This window comes from Macadamia integrifolia, unplaced genomic scaffold (genome assembly GCF_013358625.1).
Source record: "Macadamia integrifolia cultivar HAES 741 unplaced genomic scaffold, SCU_Mint_v3 scaffold779, whole genome shotgun sequence".
NCBI classification, from domain to species: Eukaryota; Viridiplantae; Streptophyta; class Magnoliopsida; order Proteales; family Proteaceae; genus Macadamia; species Macadamia integrifolia.
Genome location: NW_024870537.1, coordinates 330837 through 353694, shown reverse-complemented (window position 1 = coordinate 353694; position 22858 = coordinate 330837). Strand labels below are relative to the sequence as shown.

Below are 22858 nucleotides of genomic sequence, written 5' to 3'. Positions count from 1 at the left end.
GAAGATTCTTTAGTCATAACTTAGAGCTAAATAAATCAGTACTTGTGTAACGAAACAATAAAAATAGAACCAGTTCTAGCAATCTCCACCTAATTCCACCTAATTGCTGATTATCCTGGCTAAGCCCATAGTGTCCGCTAAGGCTCTAAGCAAGATAGCTTCACCATCTCGTAAGGTGATCCCATCAGCCTCAGCCGTCCAACCGGCCACCAAGTCGTAGAAAATTGGGATCAACACCCACCATCAGAACACACGCGACCACCCAGTTCCACCAGACCGCCCTCATCATGTTTTATGACTAATGCCTTTCTTCTCATTAAAAAAAATGACCTCTCTCTCTCTCTCTCTCTCTCTCTCTCTCTCTCTACATATATATATATAACAGAAACAGAGAAACTCTCTCTCTCTCTCTCTCTGTATATATATATATATATATAACAGAAACAGAGAAAGTTTTACCCGTTTTGAATTCAAACATGGCTTAGACCAAGTTTTTTGACAATGAGGACAGGTTAGAGTTGAAAAACCCCAACCCTCAGTCAGGGTTGGGTCGAGATTCGGTTGAGGCCTCAGCACGACCCAATCCGACCCAAAATTTAACCTTGAATTTTTATATTAGAATTTAGAGTTCTTAGTGGTGTTTCATTTTTATATAATTTTTTAATGTATAAGATATGAATGGCAAAAATAAATTAATCAAGGTTAATCCAACCATTACAGAAATCAGGGTCAACTCAACCCGGCCCTAATTAACCCAGCTGGGTTGGACTGGTATGAACCTAACAGGGTTGAGCCTAAACATGAACCTAGCAGGGTTGAGTTGAACCTGAGTTAAATTTTGAGAACCTACCATTGGGTTAGGATTTTAAAAAACCCGACCCAACCCGACTCTATTTCACCCCTACTTAAGACTTAAAACAGTATATCCTTTCTCTCATTTTTTTTCTTCTGTTTTTTAACTAGATTTATCCTTTCTTATTTCTTTTGGTAAGACTTATCCTCTCTTTATTTGCCTAAAATAAATATAGAAAAGACACACAAAAACATTTGCTCGTTACGTCCTTTTCTTAACTTCCTCGCTAACCAACACTCACCTCCTACATAAATAAAACTGTCCAACTCTCCCCAGATCTGAGACGTCACCCCTCCCCCAAGAACCACATCAAAATAACATGAGCAGCAACAACCACCACCACTCCCCTAGCAACCAAACAATGCATATGAGACGCAAAACCAGTATTTTATTTTGGTTTTCAGTCATAGTGGTTGCACTCTTTGCCATTCTAATTCCCTTCACAACAATCCCTCCTCATTCCTCTACTCAAACACTTGCCAATGCAGAAAACACCCTTGAGATGCAGCAAAGTAGCATTATTGATGAGTTTCTCTCACTCTTGAATGCCATTGCCGAACCTATATCTGGAAGTCCCCGCCGGCGGCACCACCATCATAGGAGGAGGAAGCCTAAGATGGACTGTGAAGACACCAGTACCTACACATCTTGGATTGTTTCAGAATATAATGTCTCCCTCCTTCTCACAGTTGATTTGAAGGGATGTGCCAACTTCACTAGCTTGCAGAAGGCCATAGATGCTGTCCCTAATAATAGCCCTACTAGAACACTCATTTTCATTGATTCCGGTGTTTACAGGTTATCTTTATCAACTTTATGACCAGCACTAACCCGTCTGGATTCTTTTCTCACATGGGATCTCACCGTCTATGAGGTATCAAACCATAAGTCATGGTCCAAATACCGCATGGGCTGTGGGATCTAATTCGGATTTAGCATTAGCCAATTGGGTATTTGATCTTAAACTATATTAAGTATTGTGGACAGGGAGAAGGTAGTGGTGGATTCTAACAAGATAAACTTGATATTCCAAGGAAGGGGATATGTCAACACACATATAGAATGGAATGATACTGCTGACTCCACTGGAGGCACAATTTACAGCCCTTCAGTTGCCATCTTGGCTCCTAACTTTGTAGCTTACAATATAAGCTTTCAGGTAATTAATTAATATACAAACATCATTTTATTTTCTAATTTGTTGTGATTTGAATTGGTTATAAGTATAAGAGCATATAAGTATTTTTATTTTGGGTATTGGTGAAGAATACAGCTCCACCACCTGATCCTGGTGAAGCTGGTAGGCAGGCAGTGGCACTTAGGATTGCAGGTGACCAAGCTGCTTTTTATGGTTGTGGATTTTATGGCGCACAAGATACACTTTTTGATGAACTAGGGAGGCATTACTTTAAAGAGTGTTTCATCCAGGGATCCATTGACTTCATCTTTGGGAATGCCAGATCTCTCTATGTGGTACATATATCTTTTCTTCAATCATTTCCGTCGCTTGCATTTGTGGGCTGATTCGAAAGGGCCAATAAGAGACAGTAGGGCTTGAAGAGCTCTAGGCCTTTAGGGTTTTTATGCCTATTTTGATAAAGTGTACCTATATAGTAAGTTCATTCTTTGTAATATGATAGACATGTGAGGGCAAGCGGTTATAACCTTATTCATCATGATAGTTAAGCAGATGTCATCTGACCATGGACATAGACAATCTTGCAAAACCATGTGATTGTTTGTTTGCGATTTTCATTCTTTTCTGCGTCGTTTTAGGTTTTCATTCTATGTTCCTTCTATCTTGCTATGCCTTGCTATAATAACAGTGTTAGGGGATGTTGTGGGCAGGATTGCACCATTGTTTCAATAGCAAAAGAAGTTTCCGCGGGGATTAGTGGAACCATCACAGCTCATGGAAGGCAGTCCATATGTGAGAAGACAGGATTTTCATTTGTGAATTGTAATATCAGTGGATCAGGGAAAGTGTGGCTAGGGCGAGCTTGGGGTGCTTATGCCTCTGTTATCTTTGCCAATACACATATGTCTGATGTGATATCTCCAGATGGATGGAATGATTGGAATGATCCCTCCAGAGACCAGTTTGTTGTTCTTTCCTTTTCTTCCTCCTCTCTTCTATTCCCCTTCAAAGACTCTTAAAGGATTAGATCTTGTTTAATGTTAGCTAATGTTATTGTTATATTTGCAATATTTGCAGAACTGTCTTCTTTGGAGAATATGAATGTGTTGGACCAGGAGCCACTTACAGGTTCAGGGTACCATATAGCAAACAATTGAGTTATTCTGAAGTGGTTCAGTATATAGATGTTTCTTACATAAATGGAAATGAATGGCTTCTGCATCATCAAAGCAACTCATATGGCTCTCCTCCTCATCATCTTCATCCAGCAATTTTGGACATCAGAGAAAAGACAGTTATTAAGTCTGAAAGGATACTAATGATGTGATTAATTAATAGTATGGAAGGGCTTAATAACATCAGTTTATGGATAATGGATAATTTTGTTGTGGAACTTTTTTTGAAGCTATAGTACAATATTCGGGTTAGAAATGACCGAGGGTTTTAATTTTTGGGTCTCCTTTCCAATGTAATAAATCTCTTTGGCTATGTAACAATTTGGACATAAGCCCTATTAATTAATTGATGTTGAGTTTATTAAGCAAATGGAGTAACTGAGAAAGAATATTAAAGAGTAAAGACTGTCATGTGAGAAAACAAAAAAGAAAAAGAAAGGCCACTAGTATCCAATTCTAAGAAATATATTTAAACATATTGAAGACTTTAATCTTAATATGTTTCATATTAATATCAGCCACATTTAAGCTCTAATTGTACATTAATAAATTAAATGTCATAAAAGTGCATTGTAATAATAGATTTCTTTTCTTATAACATTTCAACTTATATTATAAGCTAAGCATTTCATAATAATTAAAAACCTCATTTATAGTTACCCAAAAAAAAAAAGTTACAACTTTTTTTGTTAGACCATTTATAACTTGTTGCTCAAGAAAATCTCAGTAAATTTCCATTATAAATTATGTTTTTCTTTTTAAAGTGTCATACTTTAGTTTAATTTTTCACTAAAAAAAAAAGAAACTTTATTTTAATATATCATTTACACTTGGGTGCAATTTTGGCATTTATTAGTGAATGGCTATTATTCAGTTTAGCATTAGCCAATTGGGATCAGCATTATTTCAGTCAAAATTTTCGTTGTTTTCGTTGAATAATTATTAGCTAATGCTGATCCCAATTGGCTAAATCTGAATCATTATTAGTGAATGGCTATTATTTAGTTACGGAGGCGATTGAGATATGGGAAGAAGCCTAATAGGTAATTGATAATTTTATATATTATAAAATTATATAATAGCGTCTAAGAATTAAAGATTTTTCTTAATGCTGCTATAATATAAACAACATTATGATAATTTTTAGTATATTCATAGAGGATGAGCACTCACAAAAATAAATTCAAATTACTATTAAGAGTAAACAATAGCTCTTCCCCCCCCCCCTCCCCTTTTGTTGCTAATAAGCAAAATAATGACGGCACCAAGGCGATTGAGATTTGGGAAGAAGCCCAATAGATGAAAATGTGTGAGGGGAAGAATTTATATTATGTGGATTTATTGACTATAAAATCAATGCAAAAGGTTATGTGCACAACCATGCACGGGGTGAGGGTTGTGTACCGTCTATGGTCGTGCCGATCCAACAGTTGAAAGAACATCTCCCCTAAATCATTTTTGGGAAAATATTTTCTATGGAAGAGTGTGGCCCATGTCCCTAGAACATGGCCGAGGGGGCACAATGACCAGCTCACCCCCCATGAAATTGAAAATGACCCTTCTGTGGATATTTCCTCTTGCTCTCTCACTGGCCCTCACACAAATGTAGGAACCGTCCTCTCTCTCTCTCTCTCTCTCTCTCTCAGAAATGAACTAGTCCTTTTCTTTCTACCTCTGAGGTGTTTGCTTCTTTGTGTGGCTATTTCTAGATATACGACTGCAAATAACTTCATTCCTTGATGTTTGTCTCCCACTAGAAGAACCCATCAATTTTATGTACTATGGAACTTTTAGTCTCATATCGCTTTGGAAGGCAAGAGAAGTAGTTTATATATTGGGGCGAGGAGGAGAATTTCATTATCATATGGGGTATGGTCCTATGAGAGAATATGATGGAAAATTTCTATTATTTTCCTATACTTAGCCAATATTTACTGGAATTATCTTACCTCAAATTCATTTTTTCTCTTTCCATTCCAACGATGGGACCCACCTCAACCTGGCATTAATGCCAACGGCCAGTCCCTATCATTTTATTATTTTTTATACTTGGGAATGAGAGAGAAGGCATCACGATGGAAGATATAGTGGGGGTGGGTGTAGAGATGAATTTCAAGTTAACATTGGAGAAAGAGAGAGATTTAGAAGTTTGTCTTTCCCTGGGTAGAAGAGTTTGAGTAAATATAAGGCAAGTATAAGAGATTATGAGAGAGAATAATTAGCCTATCAAATAAAGTCTATCCTACACTACTTTGGACACTATTGATTATGGCTTTTTCAAGTCCATAGTTGCACCATTAGGGACGTCATGGGCATGGTTAAGAATTTTGATGAAATTTTATTGATTATGACAAGGCCGAGAGGAAACAAGAGATGAATTAATGGATCAGCATTATTTCAGTCAAAATTTTCGTTGTTTTTGGGTTGAATTTTTATTGATTTAGGAAAATTTTTATTTCAATCACCTTATATTGTTGATACTCATGTTTCTATGTTGTATGTATTTTGTATATTTTTAAATAATTAAGGGAAAAGATTGAGCATGCCATGCTGTCTATGGAAGCTAACAGGTGGAAGACACAAGGGAGAGGGGGACAACTATTGGTAGGGGTCTTTTTCACTAGGAGTGGAGAGAGGCATACACATGGCTCGGTAACCTGATGCCATGCATAGTCTTTTCCCTATAATTAATCAATATTATGTTTCTTCATTCATGGTGCATAATTTACTTTTCTAATACTAAACAATATTTTATAGTAAATAATATTATGCAAGGTATACAATAAGGTTCGACATATAGTGCCAATCAGGGGTACAAATACAAGTCACTGCTTCATCAGACTTTTTTACAATATAAAGATTTATTATGTTTATGTAGGCTAAACTAAAAGTTTCCTGAGAAGTATCGAAGTTTAATACGGTTGTTTCCAAAACATGCTACCAAAAAATGCATTGTACTAATAGAAATTTTGCTAATTTTGTTCATCGTCTTACTGGTGGGGGGGGGGGGGGGAATTATATTCCAGGTCTTTAAGGAGGGTGCATGGCGGCATGAATCGGCCCTAACCTTAAAGAGAAGGGGACAAGTAGAGGAGCTGGGGACCTTATGTGCTATTGCTAAAATAATGGATAAAAAAATCAAGGGCTTGTAGCTAAATTTACCTTCAAAATTACAATATGAAAAAAATGCATAAAGTTACAAACAAAGAAAGTTGAAATATGATAATATTTCAAAATGTATGTGAAATATGAATTTATTGCAACGATTTAATTAAATTAAAAAAAAAAAAAAGGGTTATGCAAAATTCACCTTTATCGCATTGGGATTGGTAGGGTTGTCAATTCCTATAAAAACGCAACCCTAAAACGATGCAAAAGATAATGGAAAAACAAAACTAACAATGCATTCGGATTTTTAAGAGGCTCGGCAAGGTTGCCTACGTCTCTGGTGAGATGAGATCTTGCTTCACTATCAATGGAGAATAGGGTTACAGCACTCGTCCTCACACCTCTCAGTATTGCTTGCATTACAGAGAAAGAAACCCTCGCTATAAATATATAGTGAAAAAACCCTAATCCGGAAAGTTAGCGGGACCGTCGTCCTGCCTATCTAGGTGCTGCACCAGTACTCCCTGGATTAAACTGCGACGGAATACAAGACATCATACACCAACAAATTCCAAACTCGAACTGGATTAAATCGATTAATAAACATGTCAGACTCTAACTCAGCCTGATTATAATCAGGCACGGGTGCTACTAGACAAGTGCCGATAGGGATCGACTAATAATAGCCCAACATGTTTTTTGAAGCCCCTTCAGACCCCCTTAGAGCCTGTTTACTAAGCCCAATACGGTTAAGGCCCGTTTAAGGATAAATGTGTCACTAGCCCATTTACAGCCACTCTAAGGCCTATTTAACCCAATTATTAGTTTTTTTTTTCTTTTTTTTTTTTTTCCGGTTGCTCAGTAGAAGGCCAGTACCGACTGATTGATTATTTATAGACCATGCCTGCTTACAAAGACTGAGGACTTAAATGGGCCGATCACTATGCAATGTCTAAAAGTGGGGAACCGCAATTAGGCCGGATCAAAACCGTCCCAACCTGACTGATTAACACCCCTGTTGATTGGTGTGGCATTAGAGATTCCTTCCACACAAGTAAACTAAGGAACCGTCTTCTGAATTAAATAATATTTTATTAAATTCAAAATGGGGATATAGATCGGGTCCAGTTGATTTTTGAAGAATCAAAATAATCTGAAATCCGCCTAAACCCTAGAATCACAGCATGAATTTGCTACTCTGGATCAGCTGGAATATGGATTAGGATCATTCAAATTTGTTCCGATGGATCCACTTTTGATTATTGAAACCCGATTCCTAATGCCAAAAAATGACGGGTTGAGCTGAAGTGCGGTACAAATCCAAACATATGGTTCATAATCTTGAATGGATTGTGGGCATGACCGCATGAGAGAGGGCATGCATGGTCCTGTGGGCTTCCAGTTCGAGCCATGGTTTCAAGTATCAGCATCGTATTAGTCATATCGGTCGTATTGGATTGGTATTGGTTTTTCTATCCTTGATCGATCTGAATCGGTTATCCGTATAATTTTAGGGGTAAAACAGTAAAAAAAACATACTTTTTTCTGAAAAGCAAGGGGCAAAAGTGATCGAAACCCCCGATCCTCCCCAATACAGATCTGATCTAGATCGGTATTGGTCGAGACCAATACCAATACCGATACCAAGAACTAAACCCATGATTCGAGCCCTTCCTCAACTCTTTTTAATTAATCTTTCCTTTATTCAGTGTCTCCCATAAGACAAATCGTGTGAAAATCGTTCGCAGTCATTGCATCGGTGAAATGAGTATTGGGTGGTTGGAAGTCCTTTTGATGCGTGCCCCAGATGCTCTTAATTGTCCGAAGCTCATCGCACCTCACTGCTCATTACAGATGATGTGGACTCAAGACAAACCTGCATTTCAAATACTGTTTTAGTCCCACATTGTTAAGGTAAGAGGAGAAACAGAATAAATATTGGAGTCCCTAGTGGATTGAGGGAGTTAATTAAGGTGATCTCTATCATTAATGGATCGGGTCATACCGGGATTGAATGAGAACCATTCAACTTCTCTTTCTAACTTCTCTCTCTCTCTCTCTCTCTCTCTCTCTCTCTCTCTAGATGCAGCAGCTCCATGTTAATGTCCCTTCTGAGATATTCTTGACGTGTTTGGAAACTTCAAACCCATTTTTTCTAAGGTCAATCACGTTGGAGCTCTCCATGGTGCCTTATGGGTCACAAGAGAGATTCTTGACACGTTTGGAAACTTCAAACCCATTTCTTGGGTCACAAGAGAGATTCTTGATGCGTTTGAAAACTTCAAACCCATTTCTTCTAAAGTCAATCACGATGGAGCTCTCTCCATGGTGAATTGTGGTCACAAGAGAGATTCTTGACGAGTTTGGAAACATACAGAAGCATTGCCCTAAATTGCCCTACTTTGATGAACTCATAGGTACTCTCAAGATTTATTGGATTAGAAATTTTTTTGCCTCAATTATTCTTTCTTTCTTTTTTTAATTTTAGTTTTGTTCTACTATATGGCATATTAGATAGGGCATAAATTTCTTGGATAAATAGACCCTTTAGGTACCTAATTAATCACATGTAAAGTTGTTCGGGATTTGCCACATGACATATAGCTTTGAAAATTCAAGTTCATTGTTTCATTAGGAAAAAAAACACGTTGAACTATGATTTTTTTTTTTTTTTTTTGGGCTGAAGAAACATAGAACTATGATAAGTACACAATAGTCGTAAAGAGTATTGTAGGTGTGCATAGATGGAGAAATGTTCTTCGAGTCTGCCTCTCTCTCTCCTCAACCCAGATAGGTCATTTCATGTGAGGACGAGGGAAAAAGACTTCTGCATGCATTTGGTATGATTTCTGACCTTTATTTCTCAAAAATAGAAATAAAAAATTGAAACTCATAAATAGGTGAGGACCTTTCCATGATTTTTGGTAATAATTCTTTTGGCTATTTATATGCTAAAGGTCGACAGGAATGTGTTCATAACGGCTCAAAATCGATGGCTGTCATGCATTCTAAACAAACCAAAACCCTCCTTCCTCGTGAGACTATTGATACTGAGCGAGCCACAGGCGTTGTGGCCTCATCCACCAAAGAGGGAAGGAGTGAAGATTGTACCTTAATAGCCAGAGACGGGAGATGAGAAGGTATTCTTCTAGTGAGATTCTATACACCGAAAAATAAAAAAATAAAAAGAAATCTACATGTAAGCGGGAGAAATTGTAGTATAAAGTTGGAAGAAAGCATAAGGTCTTTATAGCAAAGCAATCCAGCAACTTCATGATCAGTGACAATAGAGAGAACCTGAATCTTTAAGAGAGGAGTAAGCATTGGTACACAAACCTTGGAATTTGACATGTGAATATAGAACCTTGGAGTTTTATTTGTCCATAAAATTTTCTTCGGCATGAACAAAATGTTGGTGTACGATGTCTTGTATTCCGTCACAGTTTAATTCAAAGAGTACTAGTGCATGAGTCTCGACAGTCAGGACGACGGTCCTGCTAGCCAGTTAGCAAGCCGTGGGGACGCAAGGGAGGCCCCCTACATAACGGGGGTGTAGGTTCAAATTTTTTATTTGAGGGCAGTTCTGTACTTTCCGGATTAGGGTTTTTCGTTATATATTTGTAGCGAGTGTTTCTTTTTGCTGTAATGCAAGCAATATTGAGAGGTGTGAGGACAAACGTTATAACCCTATTCTCCATTGATAGTGAAGCAAAATCTTATCTCCCCAAGGACGTAGACAATCTTGTCGAAGCTCATAAATCTGTGTGCATTGCTTGTTCTTGTTTTTCTATTATTTTCTGCATCGTTTTAAGGTTTCGTTTCTATATAAAAGATAGAGAAAATTACACTCCCCTCCCCTGAACTTTGGCTTAATATCAAGTTCCCCCCACATACTTCCACATATATCAATATTCTCCTCTCTAGTTTGAAGATTCTATCAAATGACACTAAAGTGACTGACAGTGTTAAACTAACCTATAAAAAGACCAATTTACCCTTCTAAAAATATACCTATATTCTCTTCCTTCTTTCTCTTTTCTTTATCATAATCCTCATTTCTTTGCAACACCGGACTGTTTGCAAGATAGCTCACCCAGCTTGGATGAAAATTTTAATCAACCAACATTGCCTTCCCCTGCATAAAAGAAACCCACCCTATTGAACCGGATAAGTAGAGGGTGAGGGTTGTCATCCCTTTAATCAATAGGGTGGGTTTCTTTTAGTGGGCCCTTTCTTCACCAATGGAAGTCAAAACTATCTTGGACTAGTGATTCTCGTTGACATGTTGAATCAAAAGGCAATTTTGATCCAACACCGACTGGATTTACTTAAAACTCTCACTGAACACCTTCCACACCTCAACATCACCTTCCCCTGCATCATCTTCCAACTTATCTCCTTCATGATCTTCAATCCCATCATTAGCACCCCGGGTGCGGTGGCGTTTATTAGTACCACCATAGATACGATTCTAGAGATTGAGATTGTTTTGTTGAGGGAGTTATTGGTCAGGAGAGCTATCGCCCATGCTCGATTCTAAGGCAGAGAAAGAATTGACCATACTCATGCATGAGAAGTTCTGTATCTCCTTTGTTTCCTCCATCTATGTCGTTGATCTCTCTTTCTCTCTAGCTGGTTGCAGAGGAATTGATTGACCTGAGAAGAAGAAGTGAGATCTCATCTGGGATTTTATTTATCGAGCCATGAGAGGAACCAACTCGATCAATCAAACTTTGGGGGAAATGACAATGGTAGCAGATCCAATTCATGATGGAGCAAATCATCTTTCGATTTCAGAAATCGACTGTTGAGAGCGGAGAGCAGTGAGCGACGAGGGACGATGAAGAAGGGAGTGTGGAGAGGAGTGAAGACAAAAAGGAGGAAAATCCAATTTGTGAAGAAGCTGTTTAGTGGTTTTAGGGATTAAGGCTCCATTCATAATGATGGGTAATTTGGGTAGAAAATTACCTACTATAGGGATATCTAACAGAAACGGTACGTCTGATAGAATCTTCAAACTAGAGGGGAGGATGTTGATATATATGAAAGTACGTGGGGAGAACTTGATATTAAACCAAAGTTCAAGGGAGGAGAGTGTAATTTCCTCTAAAAGATATCCAACCTATACCTATAGATTCCATGACAGACAAATTGTCAAGAAAACTTTTCTCTTTTTCTATTTCGAAAAATTTGTCCATTTTCTATTTCATTTTTTATTTATTTTTTTATTCTAATCTAACGCATGTGGGGAACATCTCAATGACCGTTAAGTTGCAAAACTCTTTTTAAGACATTGTGGCTGGTGTTTTTGTTCCCTATCCCCTCCTTTCCATATGAGAATAAATCTAAACATATGTGAAGTGTTGTAACTAATTGATACATTTCTTGATAGTTCTACAACTAAATGTTCTTTTGTTTTCTTTGGTATGCTGGAAGCCTGTAGCTGAATGTTCCAGGAGTAGAGTACACTATTTCTACGTAGAATCAAGAGGTCAAATTCGATTAACCCTAATTTTGCTTATTGATTCTAAATAGACTCTGTTTGATTGATTTCTAATCAATTCTATTTGTTTTATTAAGGGAATAATCAAATTAGTATCGATGTAAACCGATCTAAACCCAATTCCAAGATTTGGTGGTGTGATCAACATATCCATAAAATTTGATTACTAGAAGGCCTCCTTCTCTATTTTTAGCATTTGATTGAAGAATCAAGCCGAATGTATCCTTAGTGCGAGGGTCAATGGGAGTGTATGCAAAAGCATCAACAGGAACATTATTTTTCCCTTTCATGAGAGGTAGGGTGGCCATTTTTGCCCCCTCTATGACTGGGCGCAAGACGACACTACTTTTCAAGCTTCTTTCTCCTTTATACATGTTAAACCAAAACCAATATAAATGATAACAACCTAATAAGATAAAACCATAATAAATCGAATCCAAACATGTTCAACCCAACCAAAACCAGACCTTCCTAAAACCGGCCGACTTTGATTCACCTATTTTTCAACCCGATCAAAATCGATTGAGCTCGATCAAAATCCCAAGTAACAACAAGAAAAGGGAACACAAATATTGCCCTGTCCGCCGAGTCGCCTACCAAACATAACGGAAACAAAACCAAAACCCGCCGAGAAAGGCATGGAAGATTTAAATTTTGAAAATCAAACCCTAACGGCATTTCCTGCAAAAAGAGAATTTTCATGAATTCTCAACCTCCAATAGAAAATTAACACGTGTCATTAAATATAAAAATTTAATTTTAGAATTAATAAAGCTTTACTTATATTGAAATGATACCCAAACCCAACCCTTATCGAATCCGCAACCAGGCCCAAAAACTTTGAAACTCTAGAAACTCTACACAGCCCTCTCTCTCACGTTTCTCTCCGTCAATCCAGGTACTGTGTCCTTTCTCTCTGCCTCTTCTTCTTCTTTTTCGCTCTATTTTCTTCGCGATTTCTCGCTCGATGATCGAAAGGCAGTATCGTTTGCAATCGAAGCAAAAAGATTGGATCTTCCATTTCTGATTGCGCTTTTTTTTTCTTGAAGGTTCTTGACGAAATCGAACAATTTTTTCTTGGTTTCTTCTCCTCTCCAAGAGATCGAAGTAGAGTGACATCAAGAATAGACAGAGATGGGACAGATTCAGTACTCTGAGAAATATTTCGACGACACTTACGAGTACAGGTAAAATTCCCCTCTCAGATCATTGCAGAAACTGAATATATGAAATGCCCTTTTGTTTTTTGGGAACCCTCTTTTTGAATCTTCAATGAGCCTTCATTTCTTCAGGCATGTCGTTCTTCCTCCTGAAGTGGCCAAGCTGCTCCCAAAGAATCGTCTTCTTTCGGAAGTAAGTAGAAGGAAAAGCTCCCTTATTGCATTCGAAGTAGATTCTCTGTGAATTTAACGAAATTGAAGGAAGAAATTAAGAAAACCTTAAGTACCTGTCTTTTCCCTTTTAATTTTCATTTTTTGGGTGGGGTTTCAGAATGAGTGGCGAGCGATCGGAGTTCAGCAGAGCCGTGGATGGGTTCACTACGCGATCCACCGCCCTGAGCCACACATTATGCTCTTCAGGAGGCCCCTTAACTTCCAGCAGCAGCAGGAGAACCAGGCTCAGCAACAGATACTCGCCAAGTGAAGAATTTTCTTGATTCTCTCTCAATCTTTTCATCTAGAAAAGAAGACAGGGTTAGGGTTTCTGAATATGTTAATGTTGGATGGTACTGTAATTCTGTCCCATTGTGGATTTCTTGTTGGGTTTCTTCTTAATGGCTTCATTTTCCGCAGTGGGATTTAAGCAATTCCTGACATTATTGTTAGTTTTTGGTATTTTAGGGTTTCATTCTTGGTTCTTAAATCTTATGGTGTGGAGTCTTCGTTTCACTTTCTTATTTGGATAAGAAGATTAGGGTTTCTCCTCTCTTTTTTTTCGTTCTTTTTCACTAAATTTGTCCTGGGTTATCTTCTCTGGGCAATTGTCATCTTTTCGTTTTAAGAATTCACTTCCTTGCATGAATTAAACTTTCTGGTTTAGAAATTTGGAATTATTCTTTCCTATGTAAATTGGAAAAAATTGTAAATTTCAAAATTGATTGATCAACAACCCTAGAAGTTCAATCAAGCACTTTTAAATTATTTTTTAAAACTCTTTAATATTTTGTGTTTTGGCACTTTTTGAACTCTAAAAAGTTTGACATGTGGTGGAAATGTGGAACTGCTGCTCTTTAAGTTCCTGCTCTTGCTGTAGCTGGTCTGAGTAAGAGAAAACTTTTGTGGTTAAGTTAGAGCTCCCATTGAATAGGACATTATATTTACTTAACCAGTTATGTGCAAGTAATAGAAAAATATGGATGCTATGGAAAATGGAGTTTACATCCTCTGTACCGAGTGTTGAGGTGCGGTGAGTATTGGACGGTTGAGAGCATTTGACATGCGTACCAAAAGACACTTTTAGATGTTCACTACACCGGTAGAGGATTTTCACACTGTAAAATGAAACACCTTTATATGGACATAAAATTAGGCATCAAGGTCATTGAAGCTATCTTCATGAATGTTGAGGTTATGTTTTTTAGTCTAATCTTAAATTAAACTATTCTAGATTTAAGATATTTAGATTTAGAAACGGCCAAAAAATGATCGTTGCATGCCACAATCAGGAAGGGATTCTTCTTGTGTGGTCCTCCTTGTGCATGTATAAAATAATGTAGCAATTTCAACCATAGAAATGACATGATGTGGATATCTATTTCTTTTTATACATCAACCTTTGTATTGGATTAAAATTTAACATATGAATAGAAAACAAATTTAGGCTCATCGAGCATGTGTTTCTACGGTGTAGGCGGCTTAGAAATTTGGGGTTTTTTGCCAACTTAATGTTGAAAAATCGATGATCAAGAAATATATTATATGGGCAAAAGAAAATAATGCTAGCGAGTCACTCAAGAATTGAAAATGCTAACAATTGTAAATCGTTAGATGAAAAATACAAGATCTCAATCGTTTATAGGCATTGCCTTACAAAACCTAATCAGTACTGTCACTCCACGATGTCTTTCCTCGTCTTCTTCTTTTCCCCTTCCTCTCCGTCTCAGACTCCCTTCCAAAAAGTACGCCGATCCCTCGCTGCCCCTCTCTCTCTCTCTCTAAGGATGGAGTGGGCTAAATTTGTATGATTGCTAGAAAGAGGAGAATTTTGATACCGGAGAAGACAGAGACAAGGAAGAACACGGGGAGAGAGAGAGAGTCGAAGCTTTCAAGCTTTTAGCAGAGCGGTGATTCTTACGGAGCGTTTTTGAGTTCCTTGAGCAGTTGACGCCTTTGTTTTTGGGTTTCCAAATGAGTGAAATGATTCCTCCTTTTTTTGGGTCCGTTGAATCTGATAAAAACGATGGCGGCCATGAAACCGCAAACTCAGTGGAACTTCATTCTGCCCATCTTAACCCGTAAATTGATCTTCTCTGGGCAGTGCTGCAATCTCACACTTCTCACCCACTTACTCTCCTTGTCGCAGTAGGAAGGGTCCTAATTCCAATTTGATCGTCTCCTTTGTTGGGGTCAATTTCATCTAATAAAGACGAGCCATGAAATTACAAGATCCACAACTAATAATTGATCACAATAAAACATGAAGATTGGCAAAAGAGAATTGGATGAATAGAGAAAAAGAACAAAGGATGTGCATCATCTCGTCCTTTATTTACAGTTCACTGATTCAACATCTTAAATCTTTTAATCTATAAAAATAAGAACTCAGAATCAGACACTTCAATCCAACTCTGGGGTTCTCATTGGGGCTTGGGCTTTGTTAACCACTCAGTATCTTTTTCCCTAGAAAGGATTTTATCTTGATTTTATTCCTTGACTTGTTTTTAATTTTACAGAGAAGAGATGCAGCAACCAAAACCTAGAAAGCAAAAACATTTGTCAACAAAATCAACAAAATACCCAGTTGAAAGAAGTGAAAATCAGCCAAAAACCCAATCTGCTCAGCAAGGAAAACAGAAAAAACTTTGTCACGTTCCAACATTTTTTATTGAAAAATTTCAGCAGCTTCTCAAAAATTCCAGCAACTTCGTTTGAGACTCAAATAACTCTAACAGACATTTGGAAATGAATCCCTGAAATCCCAGATGCAGTAGCAGAAAATCCAATATATCTAGTGGAGATATCGAATTGAGATGAATAATTCTGTTTGGTCCGTACGTCATTGCCGGAGATGGAAGCTCTGGTAGTCAGGGTTTCAGGTCAAGCAGTGTCATAGGTCACCGGTCAATTGCAAAGGGTAGGGGGAAGAGGGGAGAGAAAAGGTGTATCAATAGTGGATTGAAAGTTTGTATATCCCCTCTCCATCCAATGGTTTAATTCAAGTTGATCAAATCCTACGATCAAAATCGTACTAACATTCCTAATTCCTTTGTATTCCACTAGCATGCCCAACCCTCTCCATATATATATATATATATATATCAAATAAATATATTTTAAATAATTGATCTCAAATTGTTTCTCTTAACGATTAATTAAAATTTTTTTTTTAGTAGAAAAAAAAATTTATTGAAAATACGAAGGAAACTCACATGATATGTCACACTTAAAATAGGGCCAAATATGAGACATGACTTTGCAGCTATTTGATGGTTCGGATTTTCTTTGGAGTATAAAAATCCAACCATTGACTGTGCCATTTTTCCAACTGATACCGGTAGGGACATAAGGTGATGGTGGAACTAGGGGTGAAACAGGGCCGGGTTTCTCAAAACCCTAACCCAATCCTAGGTCTCAAAACTCAACCCAACCTTAACCCAACCCTACCGAGTTCATGCTAAGGCCCAACCCTGAGCCCTGTAGGGTTGGGTCGGGTTGGGTCGGGTTGACCACTAGTCTTTTTAGTGGAATCACATTCCTATAAGTACGATTCAATTCCGATTTCAATTCCAATTCCAATTCTTCAGACCACTTCGCTACCTTCAAACTCTGAAAAACATTGACCGTTACTGACCCTCTGCCCCTTAAATTCCTCAAAGTGCTAGCATGTACTAAGAGTCTAAAGAGAAAGGGTCCTTTTTACTAATGAAGTTCTCTTGTCAGTTTTTCAAAAGCTTAGGAAAGCTTCCTTATACTGTTTTAATTACTTTCTTCATTCATACAACAAGTTGCAATGACATTATGGCCTGAGTTAAATCTTGACCATAATGGAAGTCCATGTGGGCCATGACCAACCCAAATATTGGGCAGGTGGAGTTGTTTCTTGTCAATATGTGCAATGTTTCAATAAAAAAAAAAAACATAACATTTTCAATTCTAAATTTCAATAATTCCATTTACTACAATAGAGAGGACTCAAAAGTGAATGCAAATTCCAATGTAAGAGAGAAACAAGACTTGTGTGTTTCAAAGATGGGTTTTTTCCTTTGGCTTTGTGCTCTTTCTTTTGGTTATATTGTTATCTATCATACTCTTGTTACACAAGAAGCTCAATAACAACAAGAAGAAATTCCCTTGACTGGAAGAGACACATACATTCTACAAAGCACAATAATGATCAAGGTTAAACTCAGGGCGGGTTAGGGTCGGGCTGGGTTTTCTATGCTTCAACCCAGGCCTGGTCCAACCCCACACAAGGTTGGGTCAGGTTGGCCCTCCTAGTCGGGTTAAACAAGGTTCGGGCTCAGGGCGGGTTCAGATCGTCAGGGCTAAACTTACACCCTTAAACATGAGATCAAGACCACTGTTAGTCAAAACGCACTTAAAACGCAGTTGCCATTCATAGCTGTTTAAAATGCATTTTGCCGTATGCCTCTATGCAATGCGGGAAAAAATAGAAACGGCAAAAAAAACTGTTTGACGTTTGTTTAAAAAGCGTATCCATTTTAAGGATAAAATAGAAATTTTACCATAATTAAAAAAAAAAAAAATCGACGGGGTTTCTTATTTTTTCCCCAATCCCTCTAACCCTTCGGATAAAAATCCTCTATTGTTCTGATCTTCTGTTGTTCCATGTTTTGCTAGGTGCAGCGAGCGACACATGGATGGTGCATCATCAACGGTCAGGATTAAGAGGGTTGGTTGAGGTTGCCAAAACCGGGTTTTCTCCTTGTGAACCAGACCGAGATTTATATGAGCCAACCCAACCCGTGAAGACCTATCTTCTTCTTATTCACTCTCTGTCATCTCTCTCGTTCCCTTAACATCCGTTTCCTCCTCTCTTCTTCTTCTTCTTCTTCTTCTTCTTCTTCTTCTTCTTCTTCTTCTTCACCCTCTGTTATCTCTCTCATTCCCTCTCTCGGCTATTCTTGAAATAGTGAGCGTGTTCGAACATCAACGAAGCCCTGCTTCCCTTAATGACTTCTTCAATCTCTGTTCTCTCTCCTACGCATTGATATCGCTCTCTCTCAGTTGCCTCGAATTAGAGAGAGATTTCGAACATCAACGAAGCCCCCTGCTGGTTCTCGCGCACACTGGTTCGATCACCCTGTGGTATGAAACCTAGAACTTACTTTCCTCTTCTCTTCTCTCTTCACTCTTTTTTAAACCCTAGATATTTTCTTATTCACTCTCTATATCACTCCACATAAGCATTGTAATGGATCTTCATATTCATTGCCAAGGTAAACCATGGCACTCTATTTGGCAAGGACTACATTGAAATGATTCAACAAAGAGATGTCACACTGTCAACAATGATTCCTAGTGAAAGGGAGAAATTATGAATTCTATGTTCTAGGGCCCCAGTTTTCCATAATTATGCTAGAGAGTCCAGTTGTTAGTTCAGTGACAATCCCTACTTTGGGAATTGGGATCCTATCCAGAGGAGGTAAGCAACATCAGGTTAGTTTCTATTTCTTGTCTTCTTACCTCTGTTATGATGAGCATGGGAATCAAGTCTGTACATATCCCATGTTGTGACATGTAACAGCTTTTTAATCAAAGAATGGAACAGAGTTGAGTTGCAGATATGCTGCTGTTAGTATATTTTTGCTACCGCAGGCCACTGTCAGCATATTTCCTGGGTCATTTCTTACAGGAGTGGATTTTTCAGTTCTTCTCTCCTTTTAAGTTTAGCTGAGATCAATCAGACAGGTTATATAGACTTGAACAGTCCAAACTCAATGGTTTAGAGAAATTCTTTCAGATTTTGATAGATATACTTAGCCTCAGCATGAAATTGAATTTCAGGAACAGAAATTTGACTCTGAATGTAAGCCCCATAAAATACACCCAAGTTTGTCTGATTGAATGGAAAATTTAATGACAAACCAAATTTCCAAAGTTTTGTTTTTTCCCCCTGAAAGCAAGAATCAAAGTACAGCACCAGACAGCAATGTTGTGTTATGTTTTGGGATCTTGAATAGGTTTGAACTTATTTGATAGACCATCTGTTAGGTCTGTATTGTATTGTCTAAAAACAGGAAGGGACAAAAAAAACAAAATATCTAAAAGAATGAAGCCATACACTGCTTATCATTTGCCCAGACAAATATAGTACAGATATACAAACTCAGGATGGAACCTTTCTTATTTTTATCATAGCAATATCAAGATAGAGGATGAAATTAAATGATGGAAACTTTGAAATCTATTCATTTCGATTATTTTCTTATGGATATTGCATTTTTACAGAGAAATGGATGCACAACAACGGATGTGTAGCTGTGGAGAGGTGATGGTCATCCGAACTTCTCAAACGGCGCGGAATCCTGGACGAAGATTTTACAGATGTCCGGTAGGCGGAAAACATCCGGGATGTTTTATATGGTTGGACCCAGTATCGAGGAATTATACTGAGACTGGAGACACAGGAACATGTTATTCAACAGAAAGTGTTAATAGGAACACACAGGCCATCTCAGCTATTCGTCAACCCTCCTATAGTCCACAAGTGCGGAAACAAGTACTAGTGGACCAGTCGTTGCTCAACCATTATTATGGTTTAACCATCTTCGTATGTATTTGGGTGTTAATTCTCTCGTGCTATGTCTTTTATGTAACGGCTTTGTAAATAGTACTAAAGTGGTGTTTCCTATTATGTATGGAGTAAATACAAGATCAAGACTTTATGTAAGATTTCATAATTTTTTTTTCCTTTTCGGATGATTATTAACTTTTGTTTGTTAATGAAAAGCCTTCCCATAAGCACCTTGAATTTGCTGATTGTCTCTAAAGATGATAACTCATTCACAATTAATTGTATCTGAATGTTTTTCTGGACCAGGTAGTCTTGTTATGCATTAGCCTTTTTTCATTTCAAATTCTCCCTCAATATGCATAGCCTTCATGGATTACTGTGTACATGGGTGGGACAACCTCCCAATGAAACTACTCATGTACTTCACCAATGTGGCCTACCCACTTGAATCCTACTTTCATACAGTCCTATGCAACTCCACTGAATTTCAGAACACTAGTGCAAACAATGATCTGAGGTTCATTGAATGGAACAACCCTTCAGACATGGAAACAAATTTTCTCAATCTGTCTCATTATAAAAGAATGGTACTAAGTTCATTACCACATCGTTAGTAGTATTGTATTCTGGCAATGTTATTAAAGACCAACTGCCTTCTGAAGGCTTGAGCCCCTTTTTTGTCTCCTGTTTTACATCCGTAATTGCAAGACCCACAGTAATGTTCATCCGAGGAATTTCGAGCAACTGATTCAACTTTCAGACCAAGATTCTTGCACCCCCTACGGAGAATTTGATTCTGGAGTCCTTCCTTTGTACAATTCTCTGTGACACCAAGCCTGCTAAATACAGTATCCATGGCAGAGAGACAGTCTGAACTCCCATATAGAGGAAGCTTGTGATCCACAGCCCATTCCTTATGCACAGAACTGGGAGTTTTGATTGAGGCAGACAGAGAGGAATAGTCTTCAGGTACAAATTAGTTGCCTTTCTCAAGGACAATTACCTTTTGGCCTGCACTTGCAAGAACTCCAGCTGCAACTCCAGCTACAACTCCACCACCACAACCAGAACCAACAATGACAACATCACATTCAACATTGTAGAGGTTCTGTTGAGGATCTTCTGTGACTTTGAAGCCCTTTTTTTTTAGAGATGTAATAAGGGTTGAATCAGTTTCATACATAGTTTCTACTATTCCTTTCTCAATAGGTCTTTCCCTATGGATTGTGTGTGAATTCTCATCAGTCTCTAAATGGTATCCCATTGCATCCCAAGCTGGGTTTTCTGATTTTTCATCAGTCTACAACATGAACACAGTAAGAAAGCCAAGTTTAAAAATTGCAACCATAATATTTATGGAGTTAATAGATTAGGTAGAGAGAGAGATTCATTTTTGGTTCTAGTGTTCTTTACTTGAGCCCATGTAATTTTCAAGGTCAAAACACAGAAAATATAGAAAGAGTGCAGTATTAATAGAAAAAAAAAATGGTGCTTCCTTCAAGGAGAAGGATGAGTAGAATTCCTCCACTCAAACCTTTTCTGAAGATGACACATTGACATGTAACAGCTCATTCAAAATAAGGTAAATCCCCAGGCCAGACCAGTTCTGACTAAAGAAGATAATGACAAGTTACATGGATGATTGCAGCATGTAACAGAAATGCTTTTGGAAGTAACAGTAACCCCTTTTATGCCAGAAGGAGAAGAAAGAAAATAAAAATCAGCTCAGAGACAGAGCAACTTGGTTCATTTTTTAATATATTAAATAGAAACAAAAACTAGACCCAACAAACACAGGGCAGACTATAGAGAATTGGGGAAGGGGAAGAAGAGGAAGTTTAATGGATGAGGAGGAACTTACCCGAGAGAAGAAGGTGAAGAAACAGAAGGCTTTGGTTCTGGTGCACCCTTCTTCACAAGCATCTCAGCAACCTGCCCTCCATTAAAACAGAACACCAATATCCAATTCTTAGAAGTTAATGTAATTACTCTGTTCATTAACAAGAAACACAGACCATGGTCTTCACAGGCTGATGTTCAGTTCATGGTTATGACATGAAATATAACCACATCAATGCTTCATTCTACTTTGTTTTAAAGGCTTACAATCCCAACCGCAGAGTCTCTGTTTACTATGACAATTACACATGCAACAGACCTAGCACATGTATCTAAAATAGAGACTCCTAAACCAAGAAATACATCTCCATGGTTTAAACTAGGAGCCATAAGGCTTGTTTTCTCCATAGAAGGGAAAAGGACCACTCATCTTACAAATTTTCAACACATGATTTATCTGCACCACTTTGCACTTGCATGCAGGCATGTTGTGGAACAGTTCTCATGAGCTTGTAGTAGAAGGGCACTTGTCCACCATGAATTTCATGTTTCATAACAGTTTAATGTAAGGCTAGGTAAAAGCTACCCAAAACCTGGATAGGATCACAGATAACACCACAATAACTACTGACTTCAGACTTGTAACAGTATATGTATATAACTCAGAAGCAAGAAAACAGTAAGTATAACAGTCCCTTGAACCTCAACAGTACCCTACACATCTAGGAAATAACCCCAAGGCCCAGAAAAATACTACATTAGGAAGCAACGAATAACTCCTATTGCAAGCCAAGAATAGGGCTTAAATTTCAGAAAAATAAACTGATATCAATAAGCACACCAACACTCAAGGGAATGGGGAGGTATTACCATTGAGTGGAGGGATCAATGATGGGAATCAGACCTCAAAATATTTTCCTACAGTGACGGCTGAATCTGAAGTTGTGACAATTCTTGAATTAGGTCAAAGAATGGGAGATTTTCAGGATCTCATAAACCAGACCTCAAATTAGGCCAATTCCCTGCCGAATGGGGGGTCTTGGCATGCTGATCTGATCCTCCAAACATCAGCCTTAATGGTCCACTAGATGGGTTGATCGACCGGCAGTAGGGTTTTGGAGAAAACCCCCAAAATTGGATGCTGCAGGTGTGGAAAAACCTCCTTTCAATGATCTATGTTGGCAGTAGCAGCTTGAGATCACTTGTAGAAGATATAGTTAATGAACAGTAGATCAAAAATAGCTCTCAGTCAGTCTCAATGATCAAAAACGAGGCTCAAACAGGGACAAATTGGGTATTGAGCAGAGAAGAGAGAGAAGATAGGG

General features: G+C 38.0%; 2 protein-coding genes across 2 annotated transcripts; both read left to right on the top strand.

Moving 5' to 3' along the window:
* Positions 1-1150: 1150 nt before the first annotated feature.
* On the top strand, positions 1151-3531 carry LOC122069950 (probable pectinesterase 15). Its single transcript, XM_042634035.1, has 5 exons — positions 1151-1651; positions 1841-2012; positions 2120-2326; positions 2702-2952; positions 3069-3531. The coding sequence occupies exons 1-5, from the start codon at positions 1173-1175 to the stop codon at positions 3316-3318; spliced, it is 1359 nt and encodes a 452-aa protein (XP_042489969.1). The 5' UTR covers positions 1151-1172; the 3' UTR covers positions 3319-3531.
* An 8996-nt stretch (positions 3532-12527) lies between these two features.
* Positions 12528-13666, top strand: LOC122069953 (cyclin-dependent kinases regulatory subunit 1-like). The gene is made up of 4 exons (XM_042634038.1): positions 12528-12675; positions 12827-12964; positions 13070-13130; positions 13269-13666. Exons 2-4 carry the CDS (start codon positions 12912-12914, stop codon positions 13419-13421), a joined length of 267 nt encoding a protein of 88 aa, XP_042489972.1. The 5' UTR covers positions 12528-12675; positions 12827-12911; the 3' UTR covers positions 13422-13666.
* The last annotated feature ends 9192 nt before the right edge of the window (positions 13667-22858 follow it).

Bases quoted from the DNA above. Each gene is read 5' to 3' on its own strand.
- LOC122069950 (XM_042634035.1), top strand. From the start codon at position 1,173: ATGAGCAGCAACAACCACCACCACTCCCCTAGCAACCAAACAATGCAT. The intron at 1,652-1,840 runs GTTATCTTTATC...TATTGTGGACAG, and splicing joins ATTGATTCCGGTGTTTACAG to GGAGAAGGTAGTGGTGGATT. The intron at 2,953-3,068 runs GTTTGTTGTTCT...CAATATTTGCAG, and splicing joins AATGATCCCTCCAGAGACCA to AACTGTCTTCTTTGGAGAAT.
- LOC122069953 (XM_042634038.1), top strand. From the start codon at position 12,912: ATGGGACAGATTCAGTACTCTGAGAAATATTTCGACGACACTTACGAG. The intron at 12,965-13,069 runs GTAAAATTCCCC...TCATTTCTTCAG, and splicing joins GACGACACTTACGAGTACAG to GCATGTCGTTCTTCCTCCTG. The intron at 13,131-13,268 runs GTAAGTAGAAGG...GTGGGGTTTCAG, and splicing joins AGAATCGTCTTCTTTCGGAA to AATGAGTGGCGAGCGATCGG.